Genomic DNA, 19,042 nt, shown 5'->3' with positions numbered 1-19,042 from the left:
CACTATTAGTGACGGTGTCCAGATTACAGTCCAGTGTGGCCGTCTGTCCTTTACTCAGCGTGAGAACTGGAGGATTCTGGGTCACTACAATCACACCACTGACACCTGAAAAAGACAGAAACTAAAATGAGCTGAAACACTTGCTTTAGAAGAGTTTCATCAGCATGTTTGTGTGAGTAGATCTGCTCTCAGTGTTTTATGAAGCGCTGCACAGAGAGGAGAAACAGAGATATTAAAGAGAGGTTTGTGGGAGGAGCCTCTGACAGCCAATCACTGTCTGTGTCATATTCTGGAAAAAAAATCCTAATTAGCCACTTACAGGGCTGACAAAACCAAAGAGCAATAGAGGGTAAAATTAATGTTACTACGCCCATTAATTCCATATTTCATCTTTTTGATTTGTTGTATATGTGTTATTCTTGTTATGGTTGTTATTATTATTATGTACAAATAAAATAAAATAAAGCAAACTTCACCATCGGTTTACTCAATATTTATGCAATTTATTATTTTTGATGAAAACAAAACTTAGCCTTTTCTGTCAGTTCTTTCATCCTTAAACACTGACCATCATATAAAAGACTGGATTGCATATTTGATTTACATTACATTTTTTCACCCCAAAATGAAAATGTATTGAATATTCACTATATTCTGTGACTATTATTCACCCTCAGGTCATCTGATGTAGATGAGTTTGTTTCTTTATCAAAACAGATTTGGAGAAATGCAGAGTTACAGCGCAGAAGAGTTTTCTTTATTATCAGTGAACAATATGAGATGCTTCAAAATACTTTAATCTACAGCATCAACAACAATGAAGACGGTTTTTGATCAAGATAAAACAGCAAAATTAGTGTTTTTGTTTGAATCTGAAACATTTCTACATGAATTTAATGTGTAAAAGACACACTTGAGTGACCTTCTCATGACTTATGAAAGAGGAATTCAGCAGCTGACTTTTGTTTGGAAAATGATGGCTCCGTCCTGAAGTTGTTAACAACAGATTATTTTGCAAATAGTGATGGAAAGCTCATCTACAAATGAACAATAATAATGGATGAATGACATCAGCTGGTAAAAAAGATGCCAAACAAACAGTTTATCTTGTATCTCAAAGCTAGAAATCCTCATGCTGGAATAAAAAACCCTGCTTGATTATGAAGTTATTTCTTGACATCAACACTTAATCGCTGTAAGAGCAGTAATGAAGAGAGTTTGGGGTTAAAACTGTGTTTGAGTTCATGTTTTAGTTCAGGGTCTCGTGTCTCTGAAACTGCGGGAGGTTTTTGTTCGAGTGAAGACGTGAAATATAACACTGTGGTATTCGGACAAGGAACAAAGCTCAATGTGATCGGTAAGTTTTACTCTTGATTATTGTTCAGACACATTTTATTTGTTTTAATGTATTATTATTGGACAATTAAAACATAAATTACAATATTTTTGCTCAACTTTTGAGATTTTTGCGTTAATATATATACTGTATATATTTAAAATTAATCTTCAAAATAACATTCCAAAGTTGTACTTGATGGAAATCATTCTGAAGTGTGTGCAGATGTTTTTTAAGGCTTGTTATTTACTCAACCTCATATATATGTAGGTATAATATTTTTATTTGTTAATATACTTCTCATTTTCTGGTTAGTGTCAAAATAAGGATAAGTTCAGTATTAAAGTCTATATAATTTAGTATTCAATTTCCATTTATCATTTAAATGATCCTTTTACATACCAAGTAGTGATACATATATTATATTATATGATTGATTTATTTACTGTTGACTGTTTCCTGCAGACTTTCCTCTCACTCCTCCTGTTCTGAGTCTCTTGTCTCCGTCCGCTGAGGCTCTGAAGGAGAGTAAAGCTACACTCGTGTGTCTGGCTGAGGATATTTCAGTAGCTCTGGTGCACGTCACCTGGTCAGTCAATGGTCGCTCCGTTACAGATGGAGTCTGGAGCAGTCCTGCTGAGAAACAACAAGACAAAACCTTCAAAATGAGCAGCTATCTGACCATCGAGTCGTCTGACTGGACGGATAATAAAGATTTCTCTTGTGAAGTGTCAGTGGGATCAAAATTCACTAAGAAAAGTATCTCAGTTTCACAGTGTTGAAAAACTGTCTGAATGAAAATGTCAGATGTTTTGTCTTTTTATTTCTGTTCATGTTATACAAACTGTGTGACTTTAGCACTTCATATCTGACAATGACAAAGTACTTAAATTTTTGTGTTTGGTTCTGCAATTAAAAATCTTTGGCATGACATTTGTTTGCATTTTCTTTCATGCAGCTCATTCGTGACTCTCGCTCAGGATACACCTGCACCATGTGCCTCATATTTTTAGCTTTATGTAAATCAGTTCCCCTGAGCTCATCATAATTGAAACACACAAACTTAGTCTGTTTAGAAATCACCAGATGCACAGACAACAGTGAAATATGTGCTATTAAGTGCTGAGATTACTTACAAATTGTAGTCGGTTACTGATTCCACATTACATGGCAAAAATAGCAATCAGACTACTTTTTGATTACTTTTGATCTAACACATTTATCACATTGATTTAAATATGATAATCTTGTACCATATTGATATAAAAATACAAAGAGAGAGAAAATATATTCCATTCGTTGTTCTAATAACATAAAGTGCATTAAACATTACATTACGTCAAGGTTTCCCAAACTGGGGTTTGTGAAGGAACTGCAGGGGTTTGTGAGTTTAAAGAAAAGCTAATCATTAAATCATAAAAATCATGTAAAACTAAAATAAATAATTTTACAATAACAACATCAAAATAAAACACTTACTAAAAAGATGAAATATTTAGTTTACCTGCACTTCATATGATCATTAATAACATCAATGTTAGCTTACATGCATTCGGTCGTTTTACACGACAAGCTTTTCTTGCTGTTTTGCCGTCTGCCACGAGTCGAGTGCACAGACAGGTGCTTTTCACACTTTTCAAACCTGGACCAAGATATTTCATGAATTTCATTCATAGATCAAGCTAGTCTACTTCTAATGGATTACACACAAGACTGTCTTCTAGGGGTTTGTTGGAGTAGCTGACTAGTAATTTATTTGGTCCTTTAGTAGTGTGCTGAGGCGGCCTTGTGGGCCACTGATCTACTCTGATGTGTGTCAGTATGAAGTTAAAGACCACTGTTGTTTCGGCCAGTGAAACATAAACCAAAAAATTACTTGGTGCATCAAGTGTTTGTTCCCAGCCTTGTCCTCAGCGACAGACACATGACCCATGGGACCCCTCAGAGCGCCCCGAGCCCCGTGTCCATGAATCAGACCTGGATCTCCCCTGCACCTGCTACAAACTTCACCTTCTAGTTAACAACTTGACCACTAGATGCTAAATATACTACATACCTCGAGCAGAAGTCCCTCAGGCAATCACAATGACTCATATCATAAATCCCAGTACATAAAGCACAAATCCAAAGCCTTTCATACATTTTTATTATATTCTCACACCAGAATGACAGATAAAAGCGATTTTGGGGCCAATAATTTAAGCAGCAAAATGTAAAGTATGAATAATGATTTTGTAATATTGGGTATTGACTGTTGAATGAATAGACCTCCAGCAAGAGAAAGTACTTACCGTGGTGTTCAGACTGAATTGATGCCACAAACTAACAGAATGTGAGACTGTTGCACATGTTGCTCATCAAATACAAGAATGAAGATGAAAATGAACGACACGTCTGGTTTGTGTTTGTTTATGGTTCATGTTCTCCATCTTATTTCTTATACATATGGTATATATATATATATATAGTACTAGTGAAATATTTGGACGCACATACTCATAATTCATTCAGACTTTTCTCCACATTTTAGAAAACTATGAAATAACACAAACTGAAAAATGGAAATTGAGTGACCAAAATGTTATATAAAAACAGAAAGCATGCTCTAGACCAGAGATTCCCAAACCAGCGCCTGCAGGCCAATGTTTGCCCCGTCCCGTCATATCATAAGAGTCATAAGAGTGTTAAAAAACAGAAAAAAAAACCTTGCCACTGAAGACTGACTTCATTTCAAATTTATCTTTTTAATTTTTATTTTTGCATCAAAATGTAGATGATATAAAATAGTTGGACAAGTAATAATTTTAATATAAAATAGTTGGACATTGCAGCATTTACTTTCAACTCTCAATCAAGTTTGATTTTTGTCCTCTTATTGAACAGTTTGTAATCTTAGTGAACATCTCTGAGCTCTGCTCTCACGTCTGGCATCTTTTACAACACGCTCCTAAAAATATAAAAGCACTTAAGTTAAAAGAAGGTCAACTTTTTAAATAACGAGTCTCTAGATCTTGTATTTTTTCCTCATTCTAAACATGTCTCACTTTTGTCAAAGCAAAATCACGTGTGAACTGCCTCTTATATTTTAGATTCTTTAACTTGAATAAGAGCAATATACCAATACTCTAACAATACAATACTGTATACTGTATCTTCGGTGGAGCACATGAGATCTGAGAGCTTACAGTGAAGAGAAAGATTCAAGTGTGACAACATGCTTTTATTGTGTGGAAATGAACTTCATAATAAACTGTTGAACAGAGCACAGAAGTCATACGGGTTTGGAACGACACGACGGTCATCAAAAGTCCTCCACTGAGGACCGTGGGACTGATCCGAGCTCACACAGCACTGAGAGGACTGAACATCACAAGCTATCTTCTTCACGTCACGTTTGTCTGAAGTTTGTTCACTGTGAGCTGTGGTTTAATATTCTCTGCACTCATCTATCCTGTATCATGAGAGCGGTTTGAAAACAGCCAGCTGAGCAGCTCCTGAAGGCCCTGTCCGGAGCGAGCGCTGATCTCTAGTGTTGAGACCGACTGAGGCGCAGCTTTAATAACGTCATCCATCCTGAACAACGCCTTCAGCTCCACAAGAGACATGGTGCAAGGAAGATCCCTGAGGAAAGGTTCACATGAATTAGTGCTGGATTTATTCAGTTAAATCAACAAGCGCGAGTGAAGTCAGCGGACCTCTTGTTGAAGAGCACGAGTACAGCAGCAGACTGCAGCGGCTCCGCAGAGAGAACAGACAGCAGCTGGACACAAGACGACGAGATCTGGACAATGTTGGCACAGTCCACCACAAACTGAAATCAGTTAAGAACAGATGGATATCACACATGAAGAGAAACCGGCTCTCTCAAGGACTCTTTACAGAAATGAAGACAAATCCAGACAAAACTTAAGATTTTTTTTTTTCTGTCACAACATTTTTCTGTCACATTTAACTTAATATTATTCATTCTTTTTTTTTTTCTTTAAATTTTACAGGCTCAAAGCAGATGGACCTTCTCTTGTAAAGCAAGCCCAAACTGGACATCTAGCTGACGGAGAGTGAATTTCTGACTCTCACTATAACACATCTGCAATCTGAGAAGTATTTTGGCCAAATGGGCCCCATACAGCCTCCCAGCTCTCGAACTGTTATCTTCCTCTTCCGGAGGATGAGGTCTGTGAGGTTGGTGCCAACCTAAAAAACAACAACAAACAAAACACACACACGTTTACTTAGCTATATCACCGGGGACATTACATAGACTTCTATTGTTTTTATACACAGATAGTTATAGAGTTTATAAACTAATCCTAATCCTCACAAAAGACTCTCTGCATTTCTACAATTTAAATTATGTTTATTTTTATGCCAGTTTTACAAATGAAGATGTCCCCAAAGGGAAGATTTTGGAGATTTTGTCAGGTTTAGCTCACTTTTGGGTACAAATTTGTCCCCAATCTACTTTATTTGATCCCTCAGACAGATTGTTTATCTCGTATAGCGAGTGAAATCTCAGAAAAGCTGTGTTTTGCTGACAGGGCATCATTATTGAGCAGCTCACCGTGGACAGCGTGACAGGCGCTTCACCCAAATCCGCCTGTGCTCCCATCTGACACAACTGTTAGTCCAGATAAAGAAGACATACTCACTAACAGCAGAAAACAGTGTTTAATGACAGCTGTAGTGAACTACATCAAGAGAAGCACAGCATGCAGTCTGTCTAAGTTAAGTGAAGTGTAATCAGCTGCTGAAGGATATTCTGTAGTCGCTTCAGTAAAAGTGTTTTTCCGACTCCAGCTGCTCCGAGCAATAAACACATCGCAGCGACACTTAACCTGAAATTACTTCATCAACACGAGACAAGAGCAGATCTCTGTTTTAAAACGACTGACTCCTAATCATTACATGGATATGTTTCCTGTGTCGCCACGGCAACGACGCTGTTTACACAATAAAAGTCTCCGTGAATGATTATTATTTTAGTGATTGGCGCCCTCCAGTGTCTGAAGAAGATTGACTCTGTTACACAAAGAACTTATTATTATTACTTCGGGCTTCAATACTCTGTCTACATGACATTAGTTTGCAGAAACTAGCAGTAAATTCTGTATAATATCTATTATTGTTATAACAGTATGTAAACCATTAGCGATATACAGTAGCTACTGTACAGCCTTCCACTGTTTTAAATTGTGTATGAAAAAAGTAAACATTTTTACAGGATAAGCGTGTTAAACTGTAGTAGGCTGCACTCTGTTTTCATCTAAACCATCTAAATCTCATTGCATGTGTAATTCAGTTAGTGTTGTTATCATCTTGGAAATAAAAATATGTCTTGGTTCATTCGTCACACACATGCTCTAACAGCTATTTGACTTTAACCTTCAAACAAATCTGTTCAAGATAATGTAAAGATTGACTAAAGCTGTATTACAGCAAACCAGGAAGACAAAACTGTAGCTAGTTACTGTAAGTGCATTGCATTGTGGTACACATGCAGTAACCAGTATAGGCTGCTGATGTTTTTGACAAATGTAGCAGGTTATCCAAGTACATGTGCACATTATACTTTATACTGTATTATAGTAAATATGAACCTGAGCGTACATGTGTATCTACATCCTGTCCTTCAGAATCAGAGCAAACATCTTTCTCGATAATGACATTTAGTTGTATGCAAATTGTGTGTTTTCTCTGTTCTCATTATTTATGGTCTTACAGGCCTGCAGCTGCTCTAATGGTGAGTTTAATGGTGTTCAAAAGGGGAGTTTTCACAGAAATACCACAGAAGAACCATTCTGAAAAAAACCCCCCAATAATAATAATTAAAAAAAATCTGCTATAAGAACTTTTTGTGGAATGGAAAAATTTCATGGATGTTAAAGGTTTTTCCTGGAAACAGATGCCAATAAATCTTCTAAATAATTTAATGTTTAATAGTGTAAGTTTGAATAATTCAATGAACAATATTTATTTGAATATTTTAGCTGCATCATTTGAAACTATAAATCAGATGCTTCAATGTTTGTTTTACTATTTTTAGTGCAAATTTAACATTAGCTTATAAATTTAATTCACTGTCACTTTGAGAATTTGTCATTAAACTAACATTCATTTTGTAGCCATGATGAAAACATTATGATTTTCCCCCATAAGTGAAATAACTCAGAATATGAAAGCAGTGTCGTGCACCGTTAGGATGAAGTGATTGGCTGAACTCTGCTCCTCCCTCTTTCAGAGTTTCTCTTCTCTATATGAGTATCTCAGTCTCTCTGATTCTCTTCATCTCTCCTCTAAACTCAATCTGCTCATCAGTCGAGATGCTGATAATATTCTACTGCTTTATTCTCTCTCTTCTGTCATGTAAGTTACACATTTCACTCTAAACATGTTGTTCTCTCAGTGATGACAAGGTTAATGAAATTAATTTTATTCATTATAATTCTACAGCTGTCAGATGTGCAAAAGTGATCACACAGAAACCTTCAGTACTGACAGAAGAAAAAGGCAGATCTGTGACTATGGACTGTAACATTGAAAAGCACGAGGGTTATCATGTCAGCTGGTATAAACAGATTCCAAACACAGCTCCTCAGTTTGTGTTGAGATACTATCATGGTCACAGCGCCCCTGACAAATATGGAGATGGTTTTACCTCCAGCCGCTTCACATCTAAAACTACGTCAAATATTGACTATCAGCTGATCATCAGTAATGTGGATGTGGATGATTCTGCAGTGTATTACTGTGGCACATGGGACGGCTCTGCTAGTGAGGGGGTATCACAGTGATTCACAGCATGACAAAAACCTCCTCACTGCTCACATTCACTTCTGCTTTAACACACGTCACATGCTCTTGAATTAATATAATACAGAGTTGTGCCATGATTGTCCTCATAAACTATGTTTATGTTGTAATACCCATGTTATTATACACATAAACCATGTGGTCAACCACACACACACACACACACACACACACACACACACACAAACACAGGAGTTTGTATACAGTTCTATGTAAATGACATATTTTAAAAGGTTTCTCTTTCATATCTTTCACTTTTTCCATATAATTTAATTGAATCCATTTTGTAAGACACTGCAAGGGTTTTAATCACTGGTGATAAGATCCCATGGTAACACTTTAGAATACTGTTCCATCATTAATGAATAACTACACAAGAACACATGAGTAACGCAATATTATCACTCTAGTAACTACTAGTAACTAACAAGCAACTCTGATTAATGAATTAGTAAGTAATAGTGCTTAGTCGAATGTGGTAGTTCACTATTAGCTAATGAGTAACTATTATTTTTTTTCATACCTCCCTAAGAACTACTGTATACAGGTTGATAATTAATATGAATAATACATAATGTATTATCAATTCTCAAGTAAAGGTCATGGTAACCCACTAGTAATGACTCAAGTATTACCAAATTCTTCAGAAGGAATTACTAATTATTTGGATCAGTTTTCTAAAGTGAAGATTGTGATAACTCCCTAGTAATGACTGAAGTCACTGTAAACTTTTGAGGTTTTTGTAAGGTTCTGGTTAGTAATTCATTTTGCTAGATTTGGTAACATTTAAATCATTACTAGTGGGTTACCGTGATCTTCACTTTAGAATACTGATCCAAATAATTAGTAGTTTCTTCAGAAGGATGTAGTAACACTTGAGTCATTACTATCCAAAACCTTACATATATCTCAAAAGCTCACAATGACATCAGTCAATATTAGGAAGTTATGATGATCTTCACTTTAGTATACTGATCCAAGTAATTAGTAGTTCATTTAGAAGGATTTGGTAATTCTTGAGTCATTACTAGTGGGTTACCATGATCTTCATTTTAGAATGAATTATTGTAGTGTTCTCGTGCAGTGTGTTGAAACTCTGACTAAACACCAAGTTAAACCGTAGCCAATGAAGACAGAGTCGTAGTAAGGTTGATCATTTACTGTCACTCTTCCTCATTAACATTTGCGGTGAAAACTGTAATGAAACAATACAACAATCTTCAGAATCCAGTGTCTTGACTAACATCGCATCATGAATGACAAACATAAGCATAAACTACTGTTCTCACTGTTGCAGCAGTTACAATGCCTATTAGTATCACAAACGCTCGTACACAATAGTACACAACTGTTTTTAGCAACTTATCAAACATATTTTTAACAAAATCATTACTAATATATGATCTTTTACATGTCTAATGTTATATCAATGAACTTACGACATTGCCTCTATGATGCTTTTTAGTGGATGCGATGGATTATTATAGAGAGCACGCTATCTCTGTCTCATTGTTTTCATGCAGAATGGAGCACTCACAGGAAGTGACTAAACAGGAAGTGATGTCATCACATGAAACAAATAATATAACTTCTTTACAAACGAGGTAGATAAAGGAAAAGTAATTATGAACTTCACATATTCACTTGAGAATATGTACCAAAAAATATTTTAAGAACTATTTGAAAGTTACATTCCTTAAAGGGTAACACAATTATTCATTATGCATAATTCACATTAATTATGAACCTGTATACAGTAGTTCTTAGGAGTTCTCAGGATATATGAAAAAAATAGTAGTTATTGGTTAGCTAATAGTGAACTACCAGTTTCAACTTAGCACTATTACTTACTAAATCGTTAATCAGAGTTTCTTGTTAATAATAGTAGTTACTACAGTGTTAATAGTGCATTAGTCACTTGTTCCTGTGTAGTTATTCATTAACGACGGAACAGGATTCTACAGTGTTACCTGATGTTTTTGACAAATGTTGCAGGTTATCCAAGTACATGTGCACATTATACTTTATACTGTATTATTGTAAACGTGAATGTGCAGCTACATCCAGTCCTTCAGAATCAGAGCAAACATCTTTCTCGATAATGACATTTATAGTTGTATGCAAATTGTGCGTTTTCTCTGTTCTCATTATTTTTGGTCTTACAGGCCTGCAGGTGCTCTGGAGTTTAATGGTGTTCAAAGGAGTTTTCACAGAAATGCCACAGAAGAACCATTCTGAAAAATAAATAAATAAATAAAAATAATAATAAAAAAATGCTATAAGAACTTTTTTGTGGGAAGATTTCGTGGATGTTAAAGGTTCTTGAAACACAGGTTTTTCCTGGAAACAGATGCCAATAAATCTTCTAAATTATTTAATTTTTTAAGAGTGTAAGTTTGAATAATTCAATGAACAATATTTATTTGAATATTTTAGCTGCATCATTTGAAACTATAAATCAGATGCTTCAATGTTTGTTTTACTATTTTTAGTGCAAATTTAACATTAGTATTAGCTTATAAATTTAATTCACTGTCACTTTGAGAATTTGTCATTAAACTAACATTCATTTTGTAGCCATGATGAAAACATTATGATTTTCCCCATAAGTGAAATAACTCAGAATATGAAAGCAGTGTCGTGCACCGTTAGGATGAAGTGATTGGCTGAACTCTGCTCCTCCCTCTTTCAGAGTTTCTCTTCTCTATATGAGTATCTCAGTCTCTCTGATTCTCTTCATCTCTCCTCTAAACTCAATCTGCTCATCAGTCGAGATGCTGATAATATTCTACTGCTTTATTCTCTCTCTTCTGTCATGTAAGTTACACATTTCACTCTATTTTCTCTCAGGGCTGTCACGGTTGATAAAACTGATTTTATTTACTGTAATTCTACAGCTGTCAGATGTGCAAAAGTGATCACACAGAAACCTCCTGTACTGACAGAAGAAAAAGGGAGATCTGTGACTATGGACTGTAACATTGAAAAGGCAGAGAATTATTATGTCAGCTGGTATAAACAGATTCCAAACACAGCTCCTCAGTTTGTGTTGAGATACTATCATGGTCACAGCGCCCCTGACAAATATGGAGATGGTTTTACCTCCAGCCGCTTCACATCTAAAACTACGTCAAATATTGACTATCAGCTGATCATCAGTAATGTGGATGTGGATGATTCTGCAGTGTATTACTGTAACACATGGGACGGCTCTGTTAGTGAGGTGGTATCACAGTGATTCACAGCATGACAAAAACCTCCTCACTGCTCACATTCACTTCTGCTTTAACACACGTCACATGCTCTTGAATTCAATATATAATATGGACAGTTTTTACTGTTGAGCCATGATTGCTGTACACTTCATGAATATATATTTAAATCACACACACTACACACACATGTGTGGAAGCCTATAGTGATGAACCAGCCACCTGGAGGCATGCTGGAATTAATGTATTTATTTTGTTCAATAATTATTTACTTAAGAGGACAAATTCATGTAAAATTTAAACAGTAAAAGGAATGTTTTGATGGATACATCTGTAAATTTACTTTGGATGTTTGTTTTCTAAATTCTATATTGAATTGAATTGAATGCCTTTATTGTCATTGTATTTCTCTGCATACAATGAAATTAGGAGCACTGCTCCTGACTGGTGTTTGAAAAACAAACATAACCACAGACAATAAATAAGACTATAAGACTGTACAGTACAATTTTACAGGTAAATACAGCAAGTGACTTGGTCATGATATTCACATTGAGCAATCTGAGTAAAGTGACCATTTATAGTATTGCACGTTGGCCTTCACATTGATATGCACAGTAAGTTTAAACAAAAGTACAATTTAAATGGAATGAGTAGCGATTTAGCGACTAGATATACTATTGCACATTGACAGTCAAGTCAAGTCAAGTCACCTTTATTTATATAACGCTTTTACAATACAGATTGTGTCAAAGCACTTAACAGTATCAAATTGGAGGATAGAGTGTCAGTAATGTATAATGATAAGATTAAACACTCAATTTTCAGTTAAAGGCATTTCATTATTGAATTCAGAGATGTCATTGTCTAGCTCAGTTTAGTTTAAATAGTATCTGTGCAATCAAATCGGCGATAATCGCTAGAAATTAAGTGTCCCCAACTGAGCAAGCCAGAGGCGACAGCGGCAAGGAACCAAAACTCCCTCTGTGACAGAATGGAGAAAAAAAAAAACGTTGGGAGAAACCAGGCTCAGTCTTGGGGCCAGTTCTCCTCTGACCAGACGAAACCCGCAGTTCAAAAGTTTATATTTCTATTTTAATTTTGTTGCAAATTCTAACAATAGTAGTATTATGTAGTTAGGTATTTTATTATATTTTAGTTATTTTGTTATTTTTGGTTGATATATCTGGGGATATGTCTCTGGGGGTCATCCGGGCGTCCTGGTCTCCGCCGACGATCAGGGCTGTAGACATCACCTCCCGGCGCCGACCCACCATCTGATCGGACACGGACCGAGAAACAGACTAGGAAAGAAACAGACAAACATTAGCGTAGATGCCATTCAACTTACGATGTAACGAGTACATCGTGTGTTATGGGGAGTGTTCCGGTTCGGTTGATCTAATTAATGCAGCCTAACAATCCTTTAACAGATTTGAATAATAGAAGCGTATTAGTGTGTTATGTGTACGCCAGGCTAAAGAGATGGGTCTTTAATCTAGATTTAAACTGACAGAGTGTGTCTGCCTCCCGAACAGTGTTAGGTAGACTGTTCCAGAGTTTGGGTGCTAAATAGGAATAGGATCTGCCGCCCGCAGTCGATTTTGATATTCTAGGTATTATCAAACGGCCAGAGTTTTGAGAACGCAGCGGACGTGGAGGACTATAATGCGATAAGAGCTCGCTCAAGTACTGAGGAGCTAAACCATTCAGGGCTTTATAAGTAATTAACAAGATTTTAAAATCTATCCGATGCTTGATAGGGAGCCAGTGCAGTGTTGACAGAACTGGGCTAATATGGTCATATTTCCTGGTTCTAGTAAGGACTCTAGCTGCTGCATTTTGGACTAACTGTAGTTTGTTGATCAAGCGTGCAGAACAACCACCCAATAAAGCATTACAATAGTCTAACCTTGAGGTCATAAACGCATGAATTAACATTTCTGCATTTGACGTTGAGAGCATTGGTCGCAATTTAGATATGCTTTTGAGATGAAAAATGCAGTTTTACAGATGCTAGAAACATGGCTTTCAAATGACAGATTGCTATCGAACAGCACACCTAGGTTCCTGACTGATGAAGAAGAATTGACAGAGCAGCCGTCAAGTGTTAGATAATGTTCTAGGTTACATGTGGGGTTTTAGGTCCGATAATTAACACCTCTGTTTTTTCAGAATTTAGCAGTAAAAATTACTCGTCATCCAGTTTTTATATCGACTATGCATTCCGTTAGTTTCTCAATTTGGTGTGTTTCACCGGCCGCGAAGAAATATAGAGCTGAGTATCATCAGCATAACAGTGAAAGCTAACACCATGTCTCCTGATAATATCTCCCAAGGGTAACATATAGGCGTGAAAAGTAACGGCCCTAGTACTGAGCCTTGAGGTACTCCATACTGCACTTGTGATCGATATGATACCTCTTCATTCACTGCTACGAACTGATGGCAGTCAGATAAGTACGATTTGAACCATGCTAAGGCACTTCCACTAATGCCAACAAAGTTTTGTAGTCTATTCAAAAGAATGTTGTGGTCGATAGTGTCGAACGCAGCGCTAAGATCCAGTAGAACTAATAAAGAGATACAACCACGATCAGATGATAGAAGCAGGTCATTTGTAACTCTAATGAGAGCAGTCTCAGTACTATAGTACAGTGAGAGTATTGTACTATATATTATTGCACCTTTACTGCAGATATAGTGTTATAGTGTTATATATTAAGGAAATATTTAGCATCTCAAAAAAGGAAAAGAAAAGTTGTGCTCCAGAGAAGTATTTCTTCTAGTGGATGCAGTGAGCTGTGACTCTGATTCACCAACACACTTTTATGTTTTTCCATCTCAGCCATGGCTTTCATGTTTTATGAGGACTCTCCATAGACATTATATACTGTACAAACTTTATATTCTATCCCCTAAAAAAGTCCCACAAGGTCCGAAAATTCAAGATTTTACTAACATTGTGGGAACATTTTGTCAACACAAGTTTGCCTGGAACACACACACACACACACACACACACAAACATTCACACACACACACACACACACACACACACACACACACACACACACACACACACACACACACACACACACACACACACACACACACACACACACACACACACACACACACACACAAACAGGCTTTGCATATAGTTCTATAATAAAGGTTTCTCTTTCAAATCTTTCACTTTTTCCGTATAATTTTATTTAATCAATTTTGGAACACACTGCAAGGGTTTTATTCACTGGTTATAAGATCCAATTTACACCACCGATTATTACAATATATTCCATAGAAAAAAAAACATACATTTTTAATTGCTGTATTACAGTTTTTCTCGATTGCTAACACACAATTCACAAAACAATTCACAATTTTCTCACAACTATAAACACAATCTCAAAACTACACACCAACTTGTGCAAACTTCAAACTTCCAGGTCAAAATCGAATAGTTTAGTCAAAAACATATTCTCTTTTGTCAGACTCAAACTTTGGCCTCAGATGATACACAAACCTGTCAAGTACACTGACTATTTTCCTGCCTAGAGAACACTAGTGAGATCAGTTCAATGACTGTTACAATATACGGCTTAAATTGAGGGGTGCAGATACTGTAATATTCAGCAATAAACTTTAAGAAAAGTTTACTGTCATTACACTACTGTAAAGAGATCTTACAGTAAATGAAAAGCACTAGAAGAGAAAAGTTCAAAGACCAAACAACTGAATATACAGTAAACACACACTGGAATATACTTTCAGTTACTTTACAGAAATAAAATATAAATAATGAATAAATAAACAAATAATTAAATTAATTAATTAATTCATTCATTCAGCATCCCTTGCCAAATTGCATTACAACATTGGTAGTATCCTTACTTGTTAGAGTAGTTTCTTAGCCTTCTGACAAAAGACTTCTCTGCCTCGGGACAGTCATCTCTCAGTTCTGCACAAATACAGTACATGTAAGGACTACCTGGCTACAAATCAATTCAACAGTAATGAGTTTGATGGTGTACAACATGTGCTACAGTATTCACTGTACATAGAATAATAAAAGTTCCCTCATCTGAAGTACTGCTGCTATGTACTGTAATTACATTGTATAAGTAGTATTGAAACCTTGAGATGAGCCTGTAGGCCAACTTCCCTCATGGTCAGTGCATGCAGAAGAACATGCTCAACTATCAACCTTTTTCTTGACGTAATAATGGGCGCGGCCATTTGTAAATTCTATGGGTCTAGCTTCTGGTCTCATCCGTGTCCAGCTATTTTTAGTTGTACAAAACAGTTAGTTTTTCTGCTTGATATTGAAAATTGGTGTGTCTTATCATGTTATTTTAATGTATTATCTTAATTATGAACACACTGGTTTGTAGTGCAAACAGTTTTACCGTTTACTGCACGTTGTTATTCTCTGCGTTATTTACCTAAAGCGGCTAATGAACCGGAAGTCTCACCCATAGGCTTACTTCTGCGTTGAAGAAAAAGGTGGATAGTGCTTTGTATTTCATCAGGAACAAATGACCTTTGACCTCACCCCCTTCATTTTTATTTTCCCCTCCAATTCCCCTTTATCTCCCACTACCAGGATTCATTTTCCAAAACACATAATCACTTGTGCTCCTGTTCATATCGTTCTAAGACTCTGGCCTGTGTGTCATCAGTTTTGCTAATGTTCACAAAGGGATAAATGTGTGCTTTGAGTTCATTTTTTGATTCTTGAGTTAATTATATTGTGTGTTTGTGTTTTCTGAATGGTTAAACCTGTGCAAAATGATGGCGGTTTTGTGTCGAGTTTGGCAGAAAACACTGAGCGAACTGGAACGTATGTGCAAAGAGGTGAAATGTGTTAAAAGTTTTGAGAAACGTGTCTTTGTTTTGAGAACTGAAAGAATGGTTTGGAAAATTGGGCCAAATGAATCAGTTACAGTGTGTTAGCAATCGAGAAAAACTGTAATCCATTCTGGTCTGTGTTGAAGTGAGTGAGTGTGTCAGATGTGTTGAGTGTGTGTTGTGTGAGGTGGGCGGTCTTTCTCTTTACTGTCTTAAAGTCTCTCTCTGATCTGATCTGATCTCAGCATTATTCTACAGCACTGCTCATCTTCACACATCAACACCAAATCACAAGATGATCACAATATCCTGCGCTTTCTTCACTCTTCTGACCTGTAAGTGTTCATCAGATCTGAGGATTTGAAGTGATTTGACACTCAATCTCATGTAAAGGTTGTGTTTATTCTGCAGGTGTCGGTGGAGTGACTGTAGTGACTCAGAGTCCATTAATCACAGTCAGTAAAGGAGAAACAGCTCAACTGGACTGTAATCTGGGGACAGTAACTAATGTTGCTGGATGGTACAAACAGACTCCAGCAGGAGTTCCTCAGTTTGTGTTAGTGTTTTATCATGGCTGGAGCTGACCTACATATGGATCTGGTTTCTCTGCTCCTAAATTCACATCAACACATTCATCTCAGTCAGATTATCGTCTGATCATCAGTAATGTGGATGTGGATGATTCTGCAGTGTATTACTGTCAGACATGGGACAGCTCTGTTAGTGAGTGGGTATCACAGCGATTCACAGCATGACAAAAACCTCCTCACTGCTCACATTCACTTCTGATTCTAGACAACAGATGAGAAGTAAGAACACTATTCATCTCAGATTCATGTTGAATTAAAAGCAAATCACATATCCTGTGAATATTTTGCAACTTCTTTAATAATCTCACCTGTAATTTAAGTCTTATGGTGCTTTATGATGCTTTTGTCCTGTTTGTATCTGGACAGTCACTGATCACTTCATGCTTTGATTAAATGTAAAAGAGCAGCTTGGATATTCTGCTAAATGTCTCCTTCTGTGCTCCTCAGAAGACAGAAAGTCCCGTGGGTTTGTAATGTTTCCTTTAGTGTCCATCATCAGTAGATCCATGTGTTCATGTTCAGAGAGATTTATGAGCTTCATTCACTGTGATTGACTACAGCAGGATTCTCCACAGTCTCTGACACCTGCAGATAACAACAGCCACATATGAGATTGTGTTTCAAAGCACTTTAATACACAGCAGTCAAACACAACTAACAACTGATTGTGTTTGAATCTGAATCATTTCTCCATCAATTAAATGTGTAAAGCACACAGTCAGCTGACCTCGAGTGAGTGTTTCACTTCTGTTTGTGTCTCTTCACAGACTGAGGAGGTTTTTGTACGGCTGAACATATGAAATGTGTCACTGTGGTATTCGGACAAGGAACAAAACTCATTGTGAACGGTAAGTCATCTTTCTACTGTTATTACATTTATTCTCACTGTGTTACATATAATCTACTCATTGTAGATATATAAACTTGTTTTTTAAAAATATTTTTAGTTTATATTGTTGTTTATTTTCAGTTAAATGTGTGAATTCAGTCACAGACAGTTTTATCCAGAGCCTCCAGTAACCAGTCTTAAAATATACAGAAAAGACTTTGATCTGTTTTCTGTCTAGTTGTATGTTACAAACTGTTCTTCTGTTGTGATTTAAGGACCATCAGATTTGTGTTTAACTTGACAGAGTTTTTTTTTTTTTCAAATCCTTTTTTCAATAATTTATGTACAGTATTGGTGAAACATGAGAAATTGACCTGCAGTGTGACATGCTGTAATACACCTAAAACTATGTTTCGTTAATTATTATACATGCAGCTTTTATTAATTAATTGATATACTACATGGAATATTTTGACTTGAAAAATCATTTGTCAAACTGCAGGATCACTGAAAATGAGTTGGTGAAGACAGATATAATTAAAAATGGTATAAAAAGTGTCAGCACTTAAAATATACACATACCATATATATTCATGTACATTTTAACCTAAAACAGAAATCCAACATGCATCTTTGCCAAAGACATTTAAATGTGCATATGTTAAAATTACAATCGTTTTCTGTCTTTGAGCAAATAATTATGTTACTTAATTGTTAAATGATGTAAGAGAAGATCAACTGTTTACATGTTGATGTGTGAAGTTTTAGAGATGTATAAAGTGTGAAATGCAGTCAGACTGTATTATGTGAGTTGTCTGGTGGAGATGTTGATGATGATCTGTGTTTAGATGCAGCAGCTGCTGCTCCTGAGCTGAACATCCTCCGTCCATCCAGAGAAGAGCTGAGCTCCAGTAAAGTCACTCTGGTGTGTCTGATCAGTCACATGTCTGGGGCTTTTGCTGATGTGCGTTGGCTTGTGAACGGGAACTCAGTTACTGAAGGCGTCTTCACTGGATCTGCTGAACAGCAGCCTGATAAGAAGTTCAAGACGAGCAGTTATTTAAGCATTGAGAGCTCAGAGTGGGACAAAGACACACAGCTGACATGTGAAGCGACTGCTGCCTCAAAAACCTCCAGAAAAAGCATCAAGAAATCTGACTGCAGCGACTGAACTGCTTGATTTATGTGAGAGTAATTCAGTCTGTTTGCGTAGAGTAGAAGAAAACATGGATAGAATCTAGCAAAAATAAAGAAAGTATTGGTTGCTTCATCTTCTGAATGTCATTTTATGTTTGAATGTACATTATTGTGCTTTATAAACTCAAATAAACTGCATGTTAATCAAACTTTTATGATTGCTTTGTATAATTTGTATGTCTTAATTTATTATTTTAGCATCAGCTTATTACGT

At 36.3% G+C, this 19,042-nt stretch overlaps 2 protein-coding genes and 1 gene segment (V, D, J or C); 2 read left to right on the top strand and 1 right to left on the bottom strand.

The window, feature by feature from the left end:
- The first annotated feature begins 1,060 nt into the window (after window positions 1-1,060).
- Window positions 1,061-2,267, top strand: LOC131534801 (Ig lambda chain C region-like). The segment is given in 3 exon segments: window positions 1,061-1,077; window positions 1,254-1,357; window positions 1,802-2,267. Coding segments are annotated over 3 exon segments (438 nt in total).
- Window positions 2,268-4,218: 1,951 nt separating this feature from the next.
- LOC131537352 (ADP-ribosylation factor-like protein 16) lies at window positions 4,219-9,679 on the bottom strand. Of its 2 annotated transcripts, XM_058770713.1 has the most exons (5): window positions 6,095-6,322; window positions 5,898-5,956; window positions 5,414-5,530; window positions 5,032-5,147; window positions 4,222-4,957 (listed from the first exon to the last, which is right to left on the bottom strand). In XM_058770713.1, the coding sequence occupies exons 1-5, from the start codon at window positions 6,153-6,155 to the stop codon at window positions 4,783-4,785; spliced, it is 528 nt and encodes a 175-aa protein (XP_058626696.1). In that variant the 5' UTR covers window positions 6,156-6,322; the 3' UTR covers window positions 4,222-4,782. The 2 variants fall into 2 exon arrangements, with proteins under 2 accessions (XP_058626697.1, XP_058626696.1); XM_058770714.1 differs by lacking the exons at window positions 5,898-5,956; window positions 6,095-6,322 and adding an exon at window positions 9,586-9,679 and having other exon boundaries at window positions 4,219-4,957.
- On the top strand, window positions 7,612-18,977 carry LOC131537351 (immunoglobulin lambda-1 light chain-like). Of its 2 annotated transcripts, none has more exons than XM_058770711.1 (4): window positions 7,612-7,699; window positions 7,787-8,119; window positions 17,621-17,650; window positions 18,480-18,977. In XM_058770711.1, the coding sequence occupies exons 1-4, from the start codon at window positions 7,657-7,659 to the stop codon at window positions 18,800-18,802; spliced, it is 729 nt and encodes a 242-aa protein (XP_058626694.1). In that variant the 5' UTR covers window positions 7,612-7,656; the 3' UTR covers window positions 18,803-18,977. The 2 variants fall into 2 exon arrangements, with proteins under 2 accessions (XP_058626694.1, XP_058626695.1); XM_058770712.1 differs by lacking the exons at window positions 7,612-7,699; window positions 7,787-8,119 and adding exons at window positions 10,869-10,963; window positions 11,044-11,376.
- Window positions 18,978-19,042: the final 65 nt, after the last annotated feature.

The sequence above is a fragment of the Onychostoma macrolepis genome, chromosome 03 (genome assembly GCF_012432095.1).
Source record: "Onychostoma macrolepis isolate SWU-2019 chromosome 03, ASM1243209v1, whole genome shotgun sequence".
Classification (NCBI taxonomy): Eukaryota; Metazoa; Chordata; class Actinopteri; order Cypriniformes; family Cyprinidae; genus Onychostoma; species Onychostoma macrolepis.
Note: the sequence above shows the minus strand (reverse complement) of the source record. Positions and strands in the feature narration are given on the sequence as shown.